At 21.5% G+C, this 22103-nt stretch overlaps 3 protein-coding genes across 3 annotated transcripts; 2 read left to right on the forward strand and 1 right to left on the reverse strand.

Annotated features, from left to right (window-relative positions):
* Window positions 1-3497: 3497 nt before the first annotated feature.
* SRAE_X000165200 (Epidermal growth factor-like domain and Laminin G domain and Concanavalin A-like lectin/glucanases superfamily domain and Concanavalin A-like lectin/glucanase, subgroup domain-containing protein) lies at window positions 3498-7866 on the forward strand (the record flags this gene model as incomplete). The annotated part of the gene is made up of 4 exons (XM_024651385.1): window positions 3498-3558; window positions 4235-4558; window positions 4622-7603; window positions 7652-7866. 4 exons carry the CDS (start codon window positions 3498-3500, stop codon window positions 7864-7866), a joined length of 3582 nt encoding a protein of 1193 aa, XP_024499120.1.
* Window positions 7867-8043: 177 nt separating this feature from the next.
* Window positions 8044-9184, reverse strand: SRAE_X000165300 (Arrestin-like, N-terminal domain and Immunoglobulin E-set domain-containing protein; the record flags this gene model as incomplete). The annotated part of the gene is made up of 4 exons (XM_024651396.1): window positions 8044-8262; window positions 8310-8859; window positions 8905-9062; window positions 9110-9184. The coding sequence occupies 4 exons, from the start codon at window positions 9182-9184 to the stop codon at window positions 8044-8046; spliced, it is 1002 nt and encodes a 333-aa protein (XP_024499121.1).
* Window positions 9185-11825: 2641 nt separating this feature from the next.
* Window positions 11826-21271, forward strand: SRAE_X000165400 (DmX-like protein 1; the record flags this gene model as incomplete). The annotated part of the gene is made up of 3 exons (XM_024651407.1): window positions 11826-11912; window positions 11968-20205; window positions 20420-21271. 3 exons carry the CDS (start codon window positions 11826-11828, stop codon window positions 21269-21271), a joined length of 9177 nt encoding a protein of 3058 aa, XP_024499122.1.
* Between the last annotated feature and the right edge of the window lie 832 nt (window positions 21272-22103).

The following is a 22103-nucleotide window of genomic DNA, read 5'->3' on the forward strand; positions in this document are numbered from 1 at the left end:
GATTAAAATTATTTTTTATAATAGACTTCTATTACGTCAAACCTTATATTTATTTATTTTTGTAAATTTATATTTAAAATGATAATTTATAATAGAAAAAAATAAGATAATGTAGTTAAAAAATTATTTTTTACAATAAAATATAATCAATAAATATTTTAGAATATATAAATTTATTTTAAAATAATTTAATTATGATAAAATATCTCAGTTAATGTATTCCTTAAATTATTTTTTTTTTTATTATATTTTTTTAACATAAAAATATAGGTATAAAATTTAATTAAAAATATGGTTTATTAAATTTTAAATTTTAAATAATTTAAAGATCATTGATATAATAATTTTTTCATTTACTATAGCTTTTTTAGATAAAAGTTATATTTAAAGCATACATATTTAACTAAACATGAAAAAAAAGTCAATATGAATATCAATTTTATATTATATATAAAAGAAAACATTCATAAGATTTAATTATGAAAATCAAATTTAAAAAAAAAAAATTTTTTTTTCTTTTAACATAAAAAGTCAAAATTTATAGATATGTAATTGCTTGACAAAATATTCCATTTCATTTGATTATTTTGAAAGTTTATTTATTGTACATTAAACTTAAATAGTATAGCATCATTTGAAGTTGAAGTATGTAATTATAGATAAATCTTCTATAATCCCAGATGTCCAGTAAACAAAAGAAGTTAATACTTTATTGTTATGTTTGATGAATAATGAAATAATTAGAAGTTGTCTAATGTTTTCTTAAATTACAACAAGATTTGAAATGTTCTGTTTTATTTATGTACTACCAATTACAAAATTTTATATCTATAAGAAGAAATTTTATTTTTTTTTTAAAATAAATTTAACTTTAAAGAAAATTCTTTTTAATTAGATATTTTGGTTCTTCAAATTTAAAATTTTAGATACCTTACTTAATTTTAAATTAAAGTTTAAAAGCAATTTGAAATAATTTTTCTTGAAAACTCGTCGGAAGTAATTTAACTTAATTTTTTTTTCTTTTTATACATGAGTAAAACTATTATTTATATAATATTTTTTTTATACTAAAACCAGTAATTTTAAAATATTTATAGTTTTATTTAAAATATAAGTTTTTTTAAATTATTTAATAAATTATATATAAAAATAATTAATGAATTATATTTTTATCATAAATTATTTACAAATACATTACTAATTTCAATAAAATAATTTAAGGCTATATAATACAAATTTATGACTTATAAAATTGAGATATCTTTATCAATTGATACATTACTTTTTTTTTTTATATTAGAAAACTATCTTTTATTGAATATATCTTTTTTTTACAATGATGTATCCGTCTAAGTATTCTACTACTATTTGATAATGAATATATAAAGATTATATCAATTTTAAGAAGCATGTAATTTTAGTAACATTAATGAAATTGTATCCTTATTTTTATAAAATTTATCAAATACAATTATTCTCTTAAAAAAAATCTATTTTATTATAATTTATATTTTCTTAAACAATATTACTTTTTTATTTTTTTTTTAAAAAATATTATCAAAAAGATATATATAATTTAAAATAAAATAAATTTATATTGCGTTTAAAATTTTCTTTTAAAGATAACAAACAAGTGATAATAAAAAAAATGTAATATTTCATTTGATAATATTTTTATTGGTTTATATATTATATAGCTAATAATGCTAATTTTTTTTTAAATACGTAAAAAAAAATTTTTTTATTTTTATAAATATATAATATAGTATTAGAAATTTTAAAATTTATTATTTTTTAATTGATTATATTAATATATTTATTTAAAATTTTTATTATTTATTATAATGTATTAAAATTGTAACAATTTACATATATATTATTTAAGGAAATAAAAAAAACAAAATTAAATTTAAAAAAGGTGTGATAAATATAAGGTTGGAATAATATTATATATTAAAAATATATCCATGTGTCATATGTTTATAAGTCAATTTTATTTTTAAGCTTTATTTCTATTGTATATAAAAACTACATAAGGTGTTTCTTTTTTATTTAAAGATGTTACTTTATCTATCACTAAAACATCTGCTTTTAACAAAATATATTAAGTACTATATATAGATAGATATACTATTTACAAATTTAACACTACCATCTGAACTTTAAAACTCATCTGATTATGAATATGGTTTAGATATATAAATTATAGGGGGGAGTTAAGGACAATTTGCACATTGTAGTTGATGATGACAGAATCTATAAGTAATGTCACAATTTACAAGCACTCATTTTAATTTTTATAAATGTTACACTATATTTTTCTACTATAAAATGAGTAAATCATTTATAATAAGTTAGATAAAAAGTATTTAACATTATTTTATTATAAATACCCAAATAACTTTTAATATATAGAAAAACTATTTTAAGAATGATAATATAATTGCTATTGTTTATATATAAATCATTTAAATGATGACTTTAAAAAGCATTCTTACTACAATTAGAAATAAATATATTCTACTGATTGTTTATCTATTTTTAAATGTTTTATATCTATTATATTTATATATTTATTATTATTATTTATTATTGTTATTATTATTTTATATATATTTTTAATATTATAAAGAAAAAAAAATTTTTTTTATTTATATTTAAAATATTAAGATTATACAACATTCCAAAGAAAAGAGTAATTTTTTTATAAAAAAATAATATTAAAATAACATAATAAACTTTGAAACACTTATTTAATAAATATATTTTTATATTATAATTTATATTAATACAATTATCTATTTTTATAATAATTTACTTAAAATATAATTTAATATTTATTTATAAGGAACATTTTTATAATAAGTAATATATTAATCTTTTTCCTTTAAGAAATATATAAATTTTAATAATCTTTTCAAATTGTATATATTTGATAAATTCTTAATAATAAGTGCCAAAAGTTATTTATTAAAAAAAAAGTATTTAAAATTTTTTTATATATATTATTATTTATTTATTTATTTTTGTACCAAAATATAACATTTCATGTGAAAATAAAAAAATTTTTTTTCTTCCTATTTTTAATTCATTATTCTATTAAAATCGTAATATAATTTTTTAAAATATTATAAATATTTACATTTATAGTAAACTAATTATTTTTAATTTTATTTTATGTATATTTTTTATAATTAAATATAGATAATCCAAATTTTTTTTATTAATAAGAAAAAGGACACTATAATAATATTTTATTACATTATATAATATATATATATATATATATATATTTATTTATAGAGAAAACAAAAATTTACTTTCAATTTTAAAAGGATAAAAGTTTTATATAACAATTATTAGTATATAATTGTATATACAACTATTTGTTTAACATATTTAATTATGCTATATCATATTTTTAATCTATTTGAAGAAAGTTTTTGTGCCTTGATTTTATAAAAATATTTAAAAAAAAAACAACTTGTTTTTTAACTATGAATATTTTATTATTTCAAATTTTATTCCTTCTATTTAATATATTAACTATTAAATCATGTAAGTTTTTTTTATTTAAATTTTTTACTACTTTAATATTAATGATGAATATTTAATATTTTATTTAACATGGTAATATAATCATTATTTTAAACCTTATAATATTCATTGAAATAATGGTAATATTTTATTTTTACCAAAATAATATTATTATATATTTTAAAATAATCTTTTTATTATTAAAAGATTAATCCTTGTTTTATTGAAAAAAGATTAGTATGCAAATAGAAATATAAAATGCCCTATTCTTATAGTAAAACTTTTTTAAAATTTAATGCTATATTTTATGTAACACTTATATAATTAATGGCATATTAGATATAATATTACAAATAAGATTAAATAAAAATGCCGATTTTTATTGTTATTATAATTAAGCATATGCTAACTTTATATGATAAATTGAACAATATGTTCTAATTAATACATAGTATAATCTTTTTATCTCTCTTTTTTTATAATAAATCATTGATCCAAAAAAAAAACTTAATATTTCTTTATCTTTAAATAAACCGACAAATAAATATATCAATGTATATTCTTTATACATTCATTGACAATATAAATAAATTTATTTTCATTTAAAGTAAAAATAAGATAAAAAAAAATAGAAGCATTATATAATATATGAACATATGTATATATATATTTTATATAATTCTCATGTGTATTATAGCATCACTTGAATGTACTGATAAACAATACTCGGAACTTAATAAAATATTTGAAAATATTCAAGTATTACAAAAAGTAGCAATAATAGCACCATTGGGAACATACTATCTTTATACATCTTTTACTGATAATGAGGATGATTTAACACCACTTCTTCAACAAAATGGTCAAAAAATTGTTATACATTCTTCACTTACAGCAAATAATATTGAATGGCATTCTATGAATGTTCTTGTTAAAAGAATTAAGATTGTTCCAATATTTGAAGGTAGTATGATTATAAAATATCATACACCACAATTATTAATAAATTCATGTGATTATGGTATGTAAAAATTATATTATTATTAATATAAATAATAATTATATTAATTTTTTTTTATTTAAGATACAAAAATAATTTATGTAGATGATCAATATTTTAATGTTGATTCATATAATGCGGGTTTAGTATCAATGTATGAAAATGAATTAATTATTAATTTTAAAACATTTGAAAATGGTATATTTTTCTTTTCGGTTGCTGATCAAGGTGATATGTTAATAGCACAAATTATTAATGGTCATATTGAGGTAATATTTGATTTTGGTTCATCATCAAAAACAACAATATCTGGTGGTATTGCATTAAATGATGGTCAATGGCATGAACTTAAATGGATTCATCAATTTGATTCTGTTAAATTATTGGTTGATGGTATTTTATTAAATGAAACAACACCTGCTGGTTTATATCGTAAATTAGATTTTAATTATGAAATTGAAATAGGTGGAAGACCAAGTGATCAATATAGTGATGATATTCAATCATCTTATCATGGTTGTTTAGGAAGAGTTTATCTTAATAATATTGATTTATTATCATATGCACCAAAAGATAAATATACAAAATGTTATATGCCAAAACCTCAAATTTTAACAATATTAAATGAAAAATCAAGTATATTTGTACCATATTCTTTTATGCCATTTAATTTTGAATTTAGAATTATAAAACAAAGTGGTAATTTATTACAAATTCTTAATAGTAATAAAGATACATTATTAAATTTATCTATTGAAAAAAATAATAGTTTATTTTTATTAGCAGAAAAACATGGTATACGACAAGAATATATATCACCTATATCAATATTAGATGGTTCATGGCATTCATTATCATTAAAAATGAGAGGTGGTAGATTAAATGTTGAATTAAATGGTTTAATTGTTTTATGGTTAGAAGGTTCATTTGTAAGAAATTTAGGTTTAACAATGACAGCATTTAATATTTCAACAATTGGATGTTTTCGTTCAGCTTCTGTTGACTTAAAAAATGCTCTTATATTTGGTGATGTTATTAAAAATAAATGTACATATATTAATAAATGTCAACCAAATCCATGTGAAAATAATAGTAAATGTGAACAATTACAACTTGATATATTTAAATGTTCATGTTCAAATTATTATTCAGGAAAATATTGTCATACATCAATGTTACCATATTCATGTGAAGATTATATACAAAGAATATATTTACAAAATAAAAAAAGTAAAGGAATATTTTCTGGTTTTAAAAATAAAATAAAATATGATACTAATATAACAATTGATATTGATGGTAGTGGACCATTATTACCATTTCAAGTTCAATGTATTTATTCAAATAAAAGTTATCCTGAGTTATCAGATAATATTGATACAATACTTCATCATGATATGCCATATGGTATGTATGTAACAGGTTCTACAGAACCAGGATCTGTACGTAAAACACTTAATTATGGTATAACAGAAGATACATTAGAAAGATTTATAGATAGTTTTGGTTTATGTAAACAATATATGAGTTATCAATGTCGTGGAGGAAGTAAATTAATGACATATGGTAATGAAAGAAGACCATCATCATGGTATGCAACAAGAAATGGTCAACAAGGTTTACAATGGGCAAATGCACCACCATATTCAAGAGTATGTGAATGTACAATAAATGGTACATGTAATTATAATAGAATGTGTAATTGTGATACAGGAAGAGATGGTATTGATGATGGTTATAATACACATCCACAACTTTTACCTGTAATGCAATTATTTATTGGTGGTACACATAGAGCAAGTAGTGTTAATGTAACAATTGGTTCATTAATTTGTACACAAAAAAATGTTTTTGATGTTGTTACATTTAATGATAGAAATCAAAGAATGGTTGGAAGTCAATTATTTAATGGACATATTTTTGATTTATATATACAAGTTAGATTTTCACATTCATTAATGACAATATTTACTTGGGAAAGTAAAAATTCTGAAAGATGGTTTCAATTATTTGTAAGAGAAGGATATTTAGTGGCACAAATTGTTAATGGTGGACGTAGTCAAGAAATTCAAAGTGGATTAAAAATTAATGATAATAAATGGCATACAGTTTATTGGGAAGCTGATGCATTAACAATGAAATTAGTTATTGATAAAGAAGAAAGTGTCGCAACTATGTATAATATATTACCATGGACATATAATTATATTATTGGTTCAAGAACAGAAAGAGGTTTTTCTGGATATGCAGGACAATTAAGAAATTTTTATTTATGTGGTAAAGAAATTAATTTAGGATTATTAGCAAGAAAACATCATAATATTAAAGGTATTAAAGCTGGTCATGATGGGTATTGTAAACCACATTATTGTAAAAATGGTGGTATATGTATTGAAATGTATGATAATTATAAATGTAATTGTACATTATCACCATTTGATGGTGATAGATGTGATGAAGAAAGAAGTATATTTGTTCCATTAAAATCAGAATTATCAATACCATGGCAACATCCAACACAAATATCAAATTGTTTTAGAATAGCTATTCAAACATCATCATCAAATGTTTCATTAATAAGAGCTAAAGCATTATTTGCTGAATCTGTATTTAATCTTTCTATAACAGATAAAGGTTATCTTAATATATCAATGTATGATGGTTTTTTCTTTCATCATCAAATTATTGATAATTCTGTTAATATGAGTGATCAAACAATTAATGATATAACATTTTGTGCAACTAAAAAAAATTTTGAATTAAAAATTGGAAATAGAATAAGTGCACAATTAACAGGAAATTTTTCATTTTTTACAAATTTAAATGTTTGGCAATTTATTGATAATAATTTTACAGGTTGTATCTCAAGATTACAAATTGGTAATTCATTTCCATTAAGAGATCCTAAAGGTTCACGTTTAACTTATTCATCAAATGTTAAATTTGATGTATGTCCACAAGAAAAATTATTATATAAAAAAGTTGAATTATTTGATAATAGTAAAAAAACTGACATATATGTATCTGTTGTCACAGAAAATCATAAAAAATTATTAATTTTAACTCGTAAGTTATACTAATATTTTAATTTATATATATATAATATTTTTTTAGCAATTATTGGAATATCAATTGGATTAGTATTATGTATATTACTTTGTTGTATTGTTTGTTATGTTAGAAGTCAACCAGATGGTGTTTATAAAACAAATGAAACAATATCAGCATATTGTACTGGTAGTCCATCAAAATCAGCAGAATATTTAATGCCAGGTTCCGGAATTTCTCAACATCAATTTCAAACGCAAAACAAAGAATATTTTTGTTAAAAATAATAAAAATCAACAATTGATCTCAATAATATAATTTTTTTTTTAATTTATATTAATAATGTACATATTAATAAATAATAAATTTTAAAAAATAATTTGTAAAACATTATATACCTAAAAAGTTTTTTTTTTTTCTTATTATAAAAATTTTATAATTAATATATAATAATATATTTATACAAATAAATCATCTGTTTTTTCTAATATATTAGTTCTTGTGCTACCAACTATTACAGGAACAACAATATAAAAATTTTTACTAAATATTTTAAAAAAATAACAGCATGATATTAATTCGTTTTCGTTGATTGTTGTTGGTGGAATTAAATCAGGTACAGGAAAAACTATATCTTTAACAATTGTTGAATTACTATCATAATCATGATGAAAACTCTTAAAAATAAATATGTATATTAAAAAAAAAAAAAAAATTGGAATACCTGTGAAGCTAAGGCAAGTGTAATTGATTTTTCATCAACAATTTTAGGATCAAATCTATTTCTGGATCTAAATGTTGTTTGTTGGCAAAATGACACTGAAATACATTTTGTTTCTTTGTTTTTGTGACGTTTTAATGGATTGCAACAGGAACTTACTGGATCTTGATCTACTTCAATTTTTACTACACATTGATCCCCAGGAAAAATACCTAATTGTCCTATTGTGACTGTTGTATTAATAATTCTTTTTCTTCCTCTACATTTACTACAACAATTGGTAATTTCAGCTTGATCAGAAACTGTTGTACTATTTAATAAGTGTGGTGCATCTAAATTAAGATATGAAAAAATTAAAATTGGACGTTCAGTAATTATTTCACTATATCCATCTTCTGGTATTTCAAGAATTGCTTGAATATTATATCTAATACATCCTAAATTTTCTTGTTCTATTGATGAAAGCACAGCAAATGGTAACTTATATTGAAAGGATATTATATGAAGACCACATTGTAAATAATTTTTATCATCACAATGGTTTAAAATTTGACTATAAAAAAAATTTTTTTTTTTGAAATAAAAAATATATTATTACCTTGTTAAATCTAATGTTTCATTTAATATTTCAACAACACTTTCAAAAATAGCCGCACTACTTTTTTTATTTTTCCATCCAGTTTTTATAATACCACGCAATGATACAGTAAGCTTTGATATTTCTATTTTACTAATAACATTTATTTTTATAGAACCCTAAAAAAATATATATATATAATTAATAATAATAATTATTAACATACCACAATAAAATCACCTCCAATATATGGAGAATCTTCTTCTTTTTCTAGGACCACATCAAAGTGATCAATTTTCATTCTGATATATTGTAATTTGCTTTTTCGTATGACAATAATAAGGCCATTATTTTCGTAACAACATTAAATAGTTGCGGCTTTTTAAAAGTATTTCTTTAAACAAGATAAAATAATTTTATATTTTTTTTTTCTAAATTTATTAGATAAAAGTTTGTCACTAAAATAAAATATTAAAAAAATTATCTTTTTTTGTAATCTTTAAAATTGTAATTTAACAAACAAAAAAAAATATATATAAATATAATTTGTAATTTTAGTTATAGAATAAAAATATAATAATATATAAATATTTTTAAATACAATTTTTATACACTATATAATAGATTTTAAATAAAAAAAAAAGAAAATTTTTTTTATTCACAATTTATATTTTTATAAAACAAAAATTAATTTTTTTTTTGTTAAAAAAAATATAGTTGAATAATATTTATCAAAATAAAAACCATTAGTATTAATAGTGTCTGTGGTTATATTTAAAGACTTTTCTATTTATGCCATAAAATACCAAGAAATAAAGTATGACTTTTCTTTATTCATGATGTATATATTCACTGTATAACCACTAAATAAAGTCGAAAATTAAAGTGAGTTAAACAAAGGAAAATAATTTTGTTTACTTTGAAGCAGTCTTGAAATGTTATGTGACATTTAAAATATAGATGTCTATGGTCTTGAAACTTTTAATGTCTATTTGACAATTGGATGCGGTAAAAATACAAATAAAAGGTTTCTATATTGAGAACTCTCTTTATATGGGACTGGTTTAGATATACTTGAGGGAAAACTTAATTTAAGAAAATACCAAATTTCTAAAGTATATTTATTTTATAAGTAAAATTTCATTTAATATAGTTTTTGTATATTAAATTACAATTAATTATAATTTAGTTAAAACAAAATTATTTTTATTAGTAGACATTTATGTATATATTTTTAGCTTATTCTTTAAAATAACAAATTTATTGAAAAAAATAATTAGGACTTATTTTTTTATATAGTTAATGATAAAATAAATGTTTCTTTTTTTTTTTATCATTAATACTATATAATTCATTTTTACAAAATATATAATTGAAAACAGTAGATAATGAATAAAACAATATATGAACATTAAAAAAAGTTTTTATTACTTGTCAATGACAAAGTCGTACTAAATTTTCCTTAACATATTGTTTTTTTTTTTTTGTTTTTCAAATATTTTATAATATATAGGATCTTTAAATATTGTAAAACAAATGATAAGAGATATACAATTTGTTAATAGTACTGTTTCCAATTAAATTGGTTTTTATCAAATAACTAATCATGTTTCAATATATGTTTCTATCGAATTTTATACAATTAAAATATTACATTTATCAAGTAAAACCGTTTTCTTTATAAACAACTTAAATCGTTTATAATACCACAAGTAAGTACATAAATGTTAGTCAAAAGATATAAATTCATTTTAACTAACCATTTTAAGATATTATTTTGTTATCTTACAAAACTTTAAATGACAAATGATTGTCTTTTGGCATCTTTATCCATCGGGAAATAAGAATGTATTGTTATTTTATATTATTTCTTATAGTAATATTATAAAATTGGAATAAACTCTTAAAACAATTATAGATAAAAATTTTAAGAAAAAAAAGCAAGTGTATTTGAATGATATTATTATAAAAAAAAAAAAAAATAATTAAAGACAAATATAACAACTGCATGTTTTAATAAATTAAATAAAATATATATAATTATAAAATTTTATATATATAATTTTTTTTAAATTAAATAAATTTTTATCACAGAAATTATTTTTAATTAAATGTCCAATTTTTAAAAAAAAAAAAATGTCTAAATATATATAAATATATATATATCATATTATTCTTTATTTAATTTTATTTTAATTTTTCAATATAATCCAAGTTTTGATATCGAAAATATTGTTTCTCGATAACTTTAAATACACATATAAATACATAATTCTTATTTTATATATTTAAATGGCACATGTGAGACTTATTACTAAGTCTTTTTATGAAACATTGTTAAAGACAGTCTTACAAAGAAATATGTTAATGGACATCGTTCCAACATATACGGGTAAAAATATGGTCATATAGATAATTAATAAATATTAAATAATAACATCTACATTCATTACTAATTATTGTAATAAATAAAAATTATATTATAATATATTTATATTATAAATACTAATTGTAATAACATATTTTTTTATTTAAAATCAATTTTAGTAATCTATAAAAAAAAAAAGTTATCAATGACCTTTTACTATGTATCTCCATATGTTTAAATACTTCTCATTTTATTTTGTTTTATTAACATGTTAATTAAAAATATACTTGTAAATATTAAAAAAAATTTTTTATCAAAAGAATGATAGATTTATTTATAATGTTTTGTGATTAATAATATTATTATTCAAAGAGATTTACATAAATTTTAGGAATTTTTGTATTATTATATAATAATAGTAGTTATAATACATTTATATATATTTTACTAGTAAATATAATTATATTTATTTGTTAATAATTTTGTATATCTATACATATCATTATAAAATTTAAAATTATAAATCTTAATAAAAATTTATATTTTAGGAGGTACATAGTTCCTTATAATAACTATGGTTCCACATCAGGTTATTACAGGTGCTATCAATATTAAACATTCACCATATAGTGTGGGATATAAAAATGGACTTCCATTTATTGTAAGTAACATTTTTTTTAAATTTAATTTTTTATTTATTTATTTTTTATTTATAGGCAAGCTGTGTTGGTCGCGATTTAGTAATATTAGATAAAGATTTAAATAGAATTCAATTAATATCAAACACATTTTTAGATGAAGATAAAAGATCAGCTCGAATTTCTGCAATTAATTGTTGTCAGGAAAGCGGAAAAATTATTTCCGTTTATGGTACTACAATTGCCTTATTTGAACCAAAAATTGGTGATTCTAGAGATAATGAGTTAGATATGAAAGATGAATGGAAACTTGTTCGCAAATTTGAAAGTAAAGATACCGTTAAAGCTATTTCATGGGCATTAGAAGGAAATAGAATTATACTGGCTACAGATAGTGAATTAAAAATATTACAAGCAAGACCAAATAAACAAAATCAAAATGTTAATTTTACTATTGATTATGAACATGACAATTCAACAAAATATGATTTATTATGGAAACAAACAATATCTTCTCCTATAAGATCAATTTCAGTTAGTAGTGATTCAATGTTTTTTGCAACATGTGGTAAAAATGAAACTATTGTTAAAATATGGTATCAAGTTCCATCAGATAATAATATAAATTCATTTTATTCAGGAAACTTTAGTTTTACTCAATTAGCTCATCCTGATGTTGTTACAGGATTTGAATGGAGAGCTGTTTCAAAGGATGTTCCAAGAAAAGGGATACAAAATGCAATTATAACATATTGTAAAGACAATGTTTCTCGTATATGGAAAGAAAATGTAATTAATGATTTATTTTATTTAGACATATCTGGAGAAAGTGGTGAATTTAGTTGTGTTGATAAAATTATTAAAAAAAGAAGTGTTTTTAAAAATTTTGGTATAAAAGGATTAAAATTAAAAATGTTAAATAAAATTGGAAAACTTGTTTCAGAAAAGAAGAAAATGAGTGGAAAAAATTTTCATTTTAATATATGTTCAAATAGTGGGTCAACACAAGATTTGATGAGTAACACAATACAATCAAGTAATGTAACATTTTACCTTACCACATCACTTGATGTTGAAAATGACTCAACAATATGTAGATCACTAAGTAATAAAAAATTAAAACTTTCTAAGCCACTTACTATTCATTGGTTGAATAATAAAGAAATTATTTTTAATATGGGATTTGAAAAAATATTAATGGATTCATTGAAAGAACTTAATGAATCAATATTTAATGATGAAAGTAAAATTAAAAAAACAGATCTTTTAAATATTGAAGAAACAACTCCTGAAAAAGAAAATAGTAAAAAGTCATTAAGTGTACCATCACCATTTCAAACAGATTTATATTCTCCTAGTGTATCATCAGAAAATTTTATATGTAAAGATTCTTTAGATTTAAAACTTAATAAATTACTATCAGAATGGAAAAATGAAAGTGATATATTATATGCAATTCATCCTGTTGATGGTTCATTAATAACATGGAATTTATTAAATTTAGATTCAACTGAAAATAAAATAGATAATAAATTAATTTCAAGAACACCTAATGTTTTTCCTGTTGCTGATGCTTCAACAATAAAATCTGAAATTCATACATTTAGGCATCATAATAATACTCTTCTAATGGAAATATTGCAAAAAACAATTACACAAACGGACAAAGTCCCAATTTCTGATGATAATTCAGAAACATTATCTGATAGAAGTTCCACACCAATAACAAATGATAAAATTCTTGAAGCAGCAAATAAAAAATTTAATGATACTAAAGAAATAACCTTAAAAAAAGTTCTTGGCTTAAATTCACTTTCTGTATTAACATCTCATGATAATGGAACATTAAATTTATGGAAAATGTCGCTTGAAGAAAACTCAAATTTTAAAACAATATCACATGTTCGACATGTTGTAAGAATGTGTGGTCATCGTTATGATGTTTCAGAAATTGTACCTCATCCTACTTTACCGCTTGCAATTACAACAAGTAAAAATACAAATGATGGATTAAAAAATTCAGAAGAAAATGGTGAATCTGAATTAATTTTATGGAAGATAAGTCCTGTTGGTCAGTTAGCTATTAATGGTGGTATAAGTGAATTAGCAAGAATTAATTCAAGATGTAGTAATTGTTTTGAAAAAACTGCTTGGATACCACATGTTATAACATCATCTAATATGGGAATTCTTTCACCAAGTTCATGTTTTATTTCAAGTGTTGATGGAAAATTAGAAATATTTCAATGTATTATAGATGCAAGAAAAATTTTATCTAAAATGCAACAACCTGTTGATGATAATTGTAAAAAGGAAAAAGAAAGAAAATTGAGTATTACTTCTGAAAATGAAACAAAATATTCAATAATAACAGATGACTTTAGTGATGATAAAAAATGTTCCTCATCTGATGAAGAAAATGAAGAACATTTTAATGATAATAATAAAAGTAATAATTATTTTGACATCAATAATACAGGAATAGATAATGAAGATAATTTAGAAAAAATTTTAGTATCTACACAATCTGCATCTAAACCAGGTTGTATTGGTTTAATAAAAATTCTTGAAGATTCTGAACATGATCCTAATGATATTATACTCCTTCACGTATTTACTCCTCATTCTTTAGCATATAAAAATAATGATAAAGAAATATATAAAACAAAAAATTCTAATACATTTTATGTTTTATTTGTTCTTAAAAATCCAATTGATCCATTAAAACAAATATGGAAAATTTGGTCAATTAATATTAAAACAGATGATGCAAAAAATTTACCAAATGATTTTTATACATATTCAACAGCATTTTCTGTTAATATTACCTCAAATTTAGTATATGAAAAAAATTTTAATATTAATAATGATGATACATTAGAATTAATTAGTTTACAACCTATGGCTGATCATTTACCATCATCAAATTTATATCCTGCATGTCAACCACCATTTTTATTAATTGGAAATTGTAATGATAATACATTACATTTTTATAAAATAATTGTTGAAGATAAAAATGATTCATATATATTTGATTGTATTGAAGAATCAATGGTTGGTGGTGAAGATTCATTTATTTATATTGATGGAAAAATTATTTCTTCTAAAGCTGCTAATGGTGAAAGATTTGCAATTGGATATTCATCTTTTAATAAAATGTATATAAGTGTTTATGAATGTGAAAGTACTGGTGGTGTAAATTGGCGCCTAGAGGATTCATTTTTACTTAGAACATATGACAAAGAATGCAAACTTCAAACTACTGGTTCTGCTGTTCTTTTATCAAATAATGATGAAAATGTCAAATTAGATTGGGTATCAATGGAAGATGGGGGTTATATTTTAACAACATCATTTAGAAATGAAATATTATTTTATACATATATGTCATATGATTTAGCACAACAAAATGTTATTACAATGCAAGATCCAACAGAAATGGGAAAAGGACACTTAGTAAGGCAACCATCAGTCAATCCTACTCAATTTAAAATGTCACTTCAAAAGACACATTGGATTTGTATAAGACATTTAGAATTACATTCTGTAAATTGTAGAAAACCTCAACCAACAGCAGTTTCTTGGGTTAGAGATGGATTTCTTGTTGTTGGTATGCCAAGTGAATTATTAGTTTATCATCAATGGAATTTTAATAATGTTGAGAAACCAGAATTAAAAAATAATATTAATAAATTATTAGATAAAGAAAAACAAGAAATGACATTAAGTAGATCATCAGCAATGTTCGATCAATTACATAAAGCAACATTTACTGATAAAAGTGGTCAAAGTAGTATGAAAAAAATAGTATCTAAAATTTTTAATGAAGCAGATTTTGAAAATGAAATAATAAATAGTGGAAAAAATAAAAATTTAGTTGAAGAAATTAAGGATAATGATACAAATAATATATTTAAATTAATTAATGATGTTGGTATTTTTGAAGCAGGACGTTTAGTTAATCCTATGTTACCACAATATCATCCAAAACAATTAATTGATATGTTAAATGCTGGACAATTAGGATGTGTTGAAGCAATATTAGTAAATGTACTTCAAGAAATAAGGAGAAATAAAAATCCACCATTAAAAAAATTGAAAAGAAAAACATCTGTTAGAATTCGAAGAAAAGACAATAGAAAATTATCACTTTCTAATGAAGATGATATGTTTAATGTTGATATTTCAGATAAAGAAACAGTTGCATTAAAAGATGAGACATTAGATTATGATGAAATTGAAGGATTTGCTCCTATTCCATTACATGAATTATTAAAAAATCAAAATATTAAATGTTCTATGATTGATAATGTAGAAGATTCAACAAATATATCTAAACCAACATTAGAAAATCAAGTTTCATTTAATGAACCATTATCATCAATTGTTGATAGTGAAAAAAAATATGACGATCTTTTTGATGAACCAACAGGAGTTTATCAAGAATCAATACATAGTGATGATTTCAATATTTTAGATAGTAGCGATGAAGATGATATTGAAGATGAAGAAGAAGAAGAAAAGGAAAAAGAAAATAAAGTAGAAGATAATGAAATTATTGAAAATGAGACAAATAATATTAAAAATATGTATAATATTAATGAATCACAACCTAAATTTACAAAATCTGATAATGAAGAATTAACCACTTTTTTGATGCATTCACACTTACCTGGATTATCAAGTTCTGATCAAATTCAATTATTAGCAATTGCTGATACTATATGTTATATTAATAGTAAAGGAAGTTATAATAATATGGATACATGTGGTGTAAAATTTTCAATTGGTTTTAAACAACATTCATTTTTAATGAATGGTCAATCAAAATTAAATAAAGAAATTATTAAAAAAAAGGGATTATCTACAGCTATAATGGCATGGGCATTTCATTCAGAATCTGAGAATGAACTTTTAAATGAAGTTTTATTAAGTCTTGGATCACAATATGATTGGAATGATTTAAAATCATATGGTATAGGATGGTGGGTTAAAAATTCAGCTAATTTAAAAATTTGTTTTGAAAAATTAGCTCAACAAGCTTTTCAAAAAAATAATGATCCAATGGATGCATCATTATATTATTTAGTACTTAGAAAAAGAAATGTAATAGCTGGTTTATTTAGAAATAAAAATGAACATTCTAAAGCAACATTTTTTTCAACTGAATGTAAAACTGATAAGGAAAGATCTTTTGCTCAACGTAATGCATTTAGTTGTATATCTAAAGGTCAATTTGAAAATGCTGCAGCTATCTTTTTATTGACAAATGATATAAGAAATGCAATAAAAGTTATTGTTGAAAGATTAAATGATATTCAACTTGCTTTAGTAGTTGCACGTATATATATTTTACAAAAAGATGAACAAGATGCAATTATTAAAGAATTAATATTAAAACATGTTTTAGGAATTACAGAAAATGAACTTGAAATGTGGCATTCTAAAGGTAAATTAAGAGATGCCAGTGAATTTTCAGATCCAATTGCATATAGTAAAGATGCTCTTAAAGATCCATTTGTTAGATCAATGGGTTTCTTTTTAATAAAAGAATATTTTTTAAGTGCTCATACATTGTTAATGGAAGCAAAATTAAATATTAATTTTGAGGCTGCTATTGGTGGTGGTGAAGAAACAGAAAGAAGTTTACCTGATATATATAATCTTTTTGTTTATTTAAGAAATCATACATTAGTATCACTTCAACGAATTAATATTTCTGGATTAAGAACAAAAGCTGATACATGGGAAATGTCTGAATGGTATAAACGTGTTATAACTGTTAGTGAAAGACGTTTATACTTTAGAACTGTACATATACATTTAACTTCTGGTTGCCCTTTTCTTGCACTTAATATTCTTATAACATTACCAAAAAATATTGAAAGTGTTGTTGCTGATTCTAGTTGTTTAAGTGATACTTTTTCAATGAAATATTTAAACAAAAATTTATCAACTAACAAAACCTCATTTTGGAGTGGAAATGATCAATTTATACAAAAAATGACTTTTATAAGCTGTTTAAAAATGTTTATTGATGAAATTTCTAATGTAAAATGTAATGTTTCTATAGGTGGTGCTAATATGAGATTTGAAGTATTAAAATTAATTGAAAATGACATAAATGTATTAAAAAAATTATGTCAATATAATATTACATCAACAAATATTAATAATTTTTCAAATTATAATAATAATTTACAACAAACAGATACATTAACAAAAGTAAGAACACAATTTCTTATTTCACATCAAAATATAATAAGAAGTTTTGCAAGTTATTGTGCATTATATAGTTCACATAAACAATCATTAACATCTGTTCAAATTGAATTATTATTATTACTATTAGAAGTTCAACAAGGTGATTATTTCTTAAGATTAACAAAAGATGATAATGAATATAAATTTCCATTATTATCAGCTTCTTGTTCACCTGCTAAAATGGCAGCACAAACTCCTATATCATTTATTGAAGAACAAAATAATGATATTATGGCAACATTATTAAGTTTAGTAAATCCACCTATTATTGGTGAAGGTATAAGTGATGCAATAAATATGTTAAGTATAGCACAAGGATTATCAACATGTCTTTTTCAAGTTTTATCTGATTTAGATGTACAAAAAATTGTTAAAGATAATGATTATTTAAATTATACATTAATTAATTGTCTTTCTAAGATTAAATTTCCTTCAATTGATAGAGATGTCAATACATTACCATCTAAATGGCCAGGAGTTACTAATTTATCAAATATAATAAATATTGAAAAAGATGATGATTCACCAGCATTAAATATGCTTATAGCTGAAGTATATATTGCTATAAATATGACAGTTTTTTGTTATTCATTAGCTGTATGTGATGCAAAGTTACTACTTAAAGTAATAGGAAAAAAATTAACAATTGAAGATTTTGGAAATGTTTTTGGAGGTGGTGGATCACAAGTATTTAAATCAATATCTGAAATATTAATGAATACTGATAATACAGATGAATTAAATAAAGTTAATGAAGAAGAATCTATTAATAGTGATAAAAACCAATTAAAGAATGGTGAAGAACAAATATCAACTACAGGAGATAAACCTTTAACAGTTAATGATATGCGTGTATTTAGTACATATTCAGAAATTATAGGTATACGTACTGAGATAGATAGAAAAAGATCAGAAAGACCTTATATTTATCAAAAAAATATTACTACTAATAGTGATGTAATTATACAAAAAATTTCATCACCTGGACGTTTAGGAAATTTATATAATCCATTTTATTCATCCACTAAAGGTAATAATTCAGTTTCTTTTGAATCACAAAAATCATTTTCTGAAGAACCTAAATATGGATGGATTCCTCCAAAAAAACATGTTTTACAGTATCTTTTTGATAGAACAATTATAAGGAATGGTGAATCATTGACTGCTGATGTTAATTTAGATAAAGAAAAAATTGAAGAAGCAAAATATGATGAATTTGGAGAAGAAATAACAGATTTTCCACATTTAACTCCCTATGGTTATGCATGGACATTACTTCGTCTTGCTTCTGTTAAACTTCAAAAGAAAAGAATTGAAGAATTTGTTAATCTCTGTGGTATTGATATGGAACAAATATCACGTCATTCATCAAATATAGATAATATATTAAAATTACTTGATGTGTGGCAATATAATATTGAATTAAAAATGCGATCATTTGTTGATGGACCACCAAGTAATTTATTACCAAATATGGCAATGGATGAATATGACAAGAGTAAATTTGTTTCATTTAATGAAAAATATCGTAGTTTATTTAATGAAAAAAATACACCATTTGAAGTAGTTGATAATTTATCATTTGCAGCAAATAATCTATGGAAATTTTTAGTTGGTACAAATGATTGTACTGATTTATTTGTAAGATATATTTATGGTTCAAAAATTCAAAATAATACTGAATCATCACAACATAAAGATACAATTGGTTCAATAGGACCAAATGGTGTAACTTCAAATTGGGGTACCTCAAAAATATTTAAAATAATTCATAAAGAACAAGAACCAATAGTAACATTTGCTATAAATAGAAAAAATACTAATCAAATTGCTATATCAAATGGAAGAGAAATACAAGAACTTGATATACATTCAATTTTTGAAGAAGATGAAAAAGAAAATCTTGGTAAAACAAATATTCTTTTTAATCAACCAGAAATTGATATTGTTTTAAATAATATTACATCGGATCCAATGAAAATTAATGATAATTATCAGATATTTGTAGAGAATTCAAAAAATAATCAACCATTTACATCTGCTACAACCGTAAGTTTTTAAAAAAAAATTAATAAATAAAATTTCCTTAAAAAAAATCTTTAGATAACACCTTTTATAATTGATAGAAGTCGTATTTTAATGAGAAAGGTATATTTTGATAGATAGTAGTAATGTTGTAGTTTTTATTTTTTTTTTGTTCGTTTTGTTTAATGTTAAATATATATTTTTTTTAATTAAAATTAATTATATTATTTTATTACAGATTCAACGTGTTCAGATAAATGGTGTAAGGAGAATAGAATCTCATCCATCTAAGGATATTTATATTACTGGTGCATCAGATGGTTCAATATATTTACGTAAATGGAATATTCCATGTCCAATTTCTAAAGTTAGAGAACCTGGTTGTTATGCTAAAGTTACAAATATTGCATTTGCAGTTAATGGTGAAAAGTTTGCTGCAGTTGACGGTGATGGTTTATTGTGTATGTGGCAATTGACAAACGAGGGACCATCTATGACAAGAACATTTTTCAATTCAAGAGCATATTCTAAGTCTGCTGCTGATGTTTGTTACATGGGTCATTCTTCTTCAACACTTGTTACTGCTGGACATGGTGGTGATAATGAAAGTGTTATATTATGGGACACATTACAAAAAAGAGGTAAAATGAGTAGATTTTTAAAAGGACATCCAGATGGAGCAGTTTGTGTAAAGTATGTATCACAAAATACTATATTAAGTGCCGGAAAATATGGAGAAGTTAATATTTATGATATTCGTGGTTCTGAAAATCCAAGAACAACAGTAAAAATATTTGATAATTCAACAGTAAAATATATGACATTTGACAAAAGTGAAGATCTTCTAATTGTTGGTAGTTCAGAAGGTGACATGAAAGTTTTTAATTTCGCAACCAATTTTGATCTTCGAGATCCTCCTTTATTCTTATTTACAGGAGAACACCATAATAAAAGTGGTTTCTCTTTAAGACAAGTTGGAAATTCAACTGTACAAGGCATTCAAAAAATTTATGTTGATGAAAATAGAAGGATATATAGTTGTGGTGGTGATTTTAGTATGAAAATACGATCTTTACCAAGAATTAACTAGTTTAAGTTTGCCAAATAATTACCCAAGTATTTTATAATCTATGGCATTCGTAAGAATTTTTTAATTTTTTATAAAAAGAAATTTTTTAAAGTATATTTACTGATTGATTTTCTTACTAGAAAAAAAAGAAATTATTAAAACAAAAGTCACCTATATTTTTATATTTTAATCTGCAAACATCCATTGATTGTTCAATGCCAATTTTATTTCACTTAAAAAGATTTCTACGAAAAGAAAAAAATAAAATTTTTTAATTGTATTAGTATTTTTTAAATAAAAGAATATTATATTTTAAATGATGTTAAATCTAATAACATATTATTTTTAATTAATTATAATATGTTCTAAATTCATATATATAGCATATTCCTGTCAATTTTCTACATCTAATTTTTATTATATATCACTGTGTAAATTAATATCAACATTAATTTTTATTAATTTAAACAAGTGTTTCCACTTATGAAAGAAATCTTCTAGGTAATTTGATCTATGTTTGTTTTTTAATACAGATAATAAAATGTGAAATATATGTCATAATATCTTTTTTTACTTTATTTTTTTTTATTCATAAATATGATTTTAATTTATTCTGACATTCTAAGTTAAATGGCTAAATTGTTCTTAAAATCAAATTTATAAGTTAATTATTAAATTAAAAAAGATGTATTTTTAAATATAAATTGAGTCAATTTATCTTTTAATTTAAAATTGTGCTCATTTAAATTTATTCTTAAAATAATAGTATTTTTTTAAATTGTAAACTTTTTCAAGCTAATTATTTGCATATAGACATAAATAGTGAGAAAAATTAATTAAACTTTTAGATACT

The sequence above is a fragment of the Strongyloides ratti genome, scaffold srae_chrx_scaffold0000002 (genome assembly GCF_001040885.1).
Source record: "Strongyloides ratti genome assembly S_ratti_ED321, scaffold srae_chrx_scaffold0000002".
Classification (NCBI taxonomy): domain Eukaryota; kingdom Metazoa; phylum Nematoda; class Chromadorea; order Rhabditida; family Strongyloididae; genus Strongyloides; species Strongyloides ratti.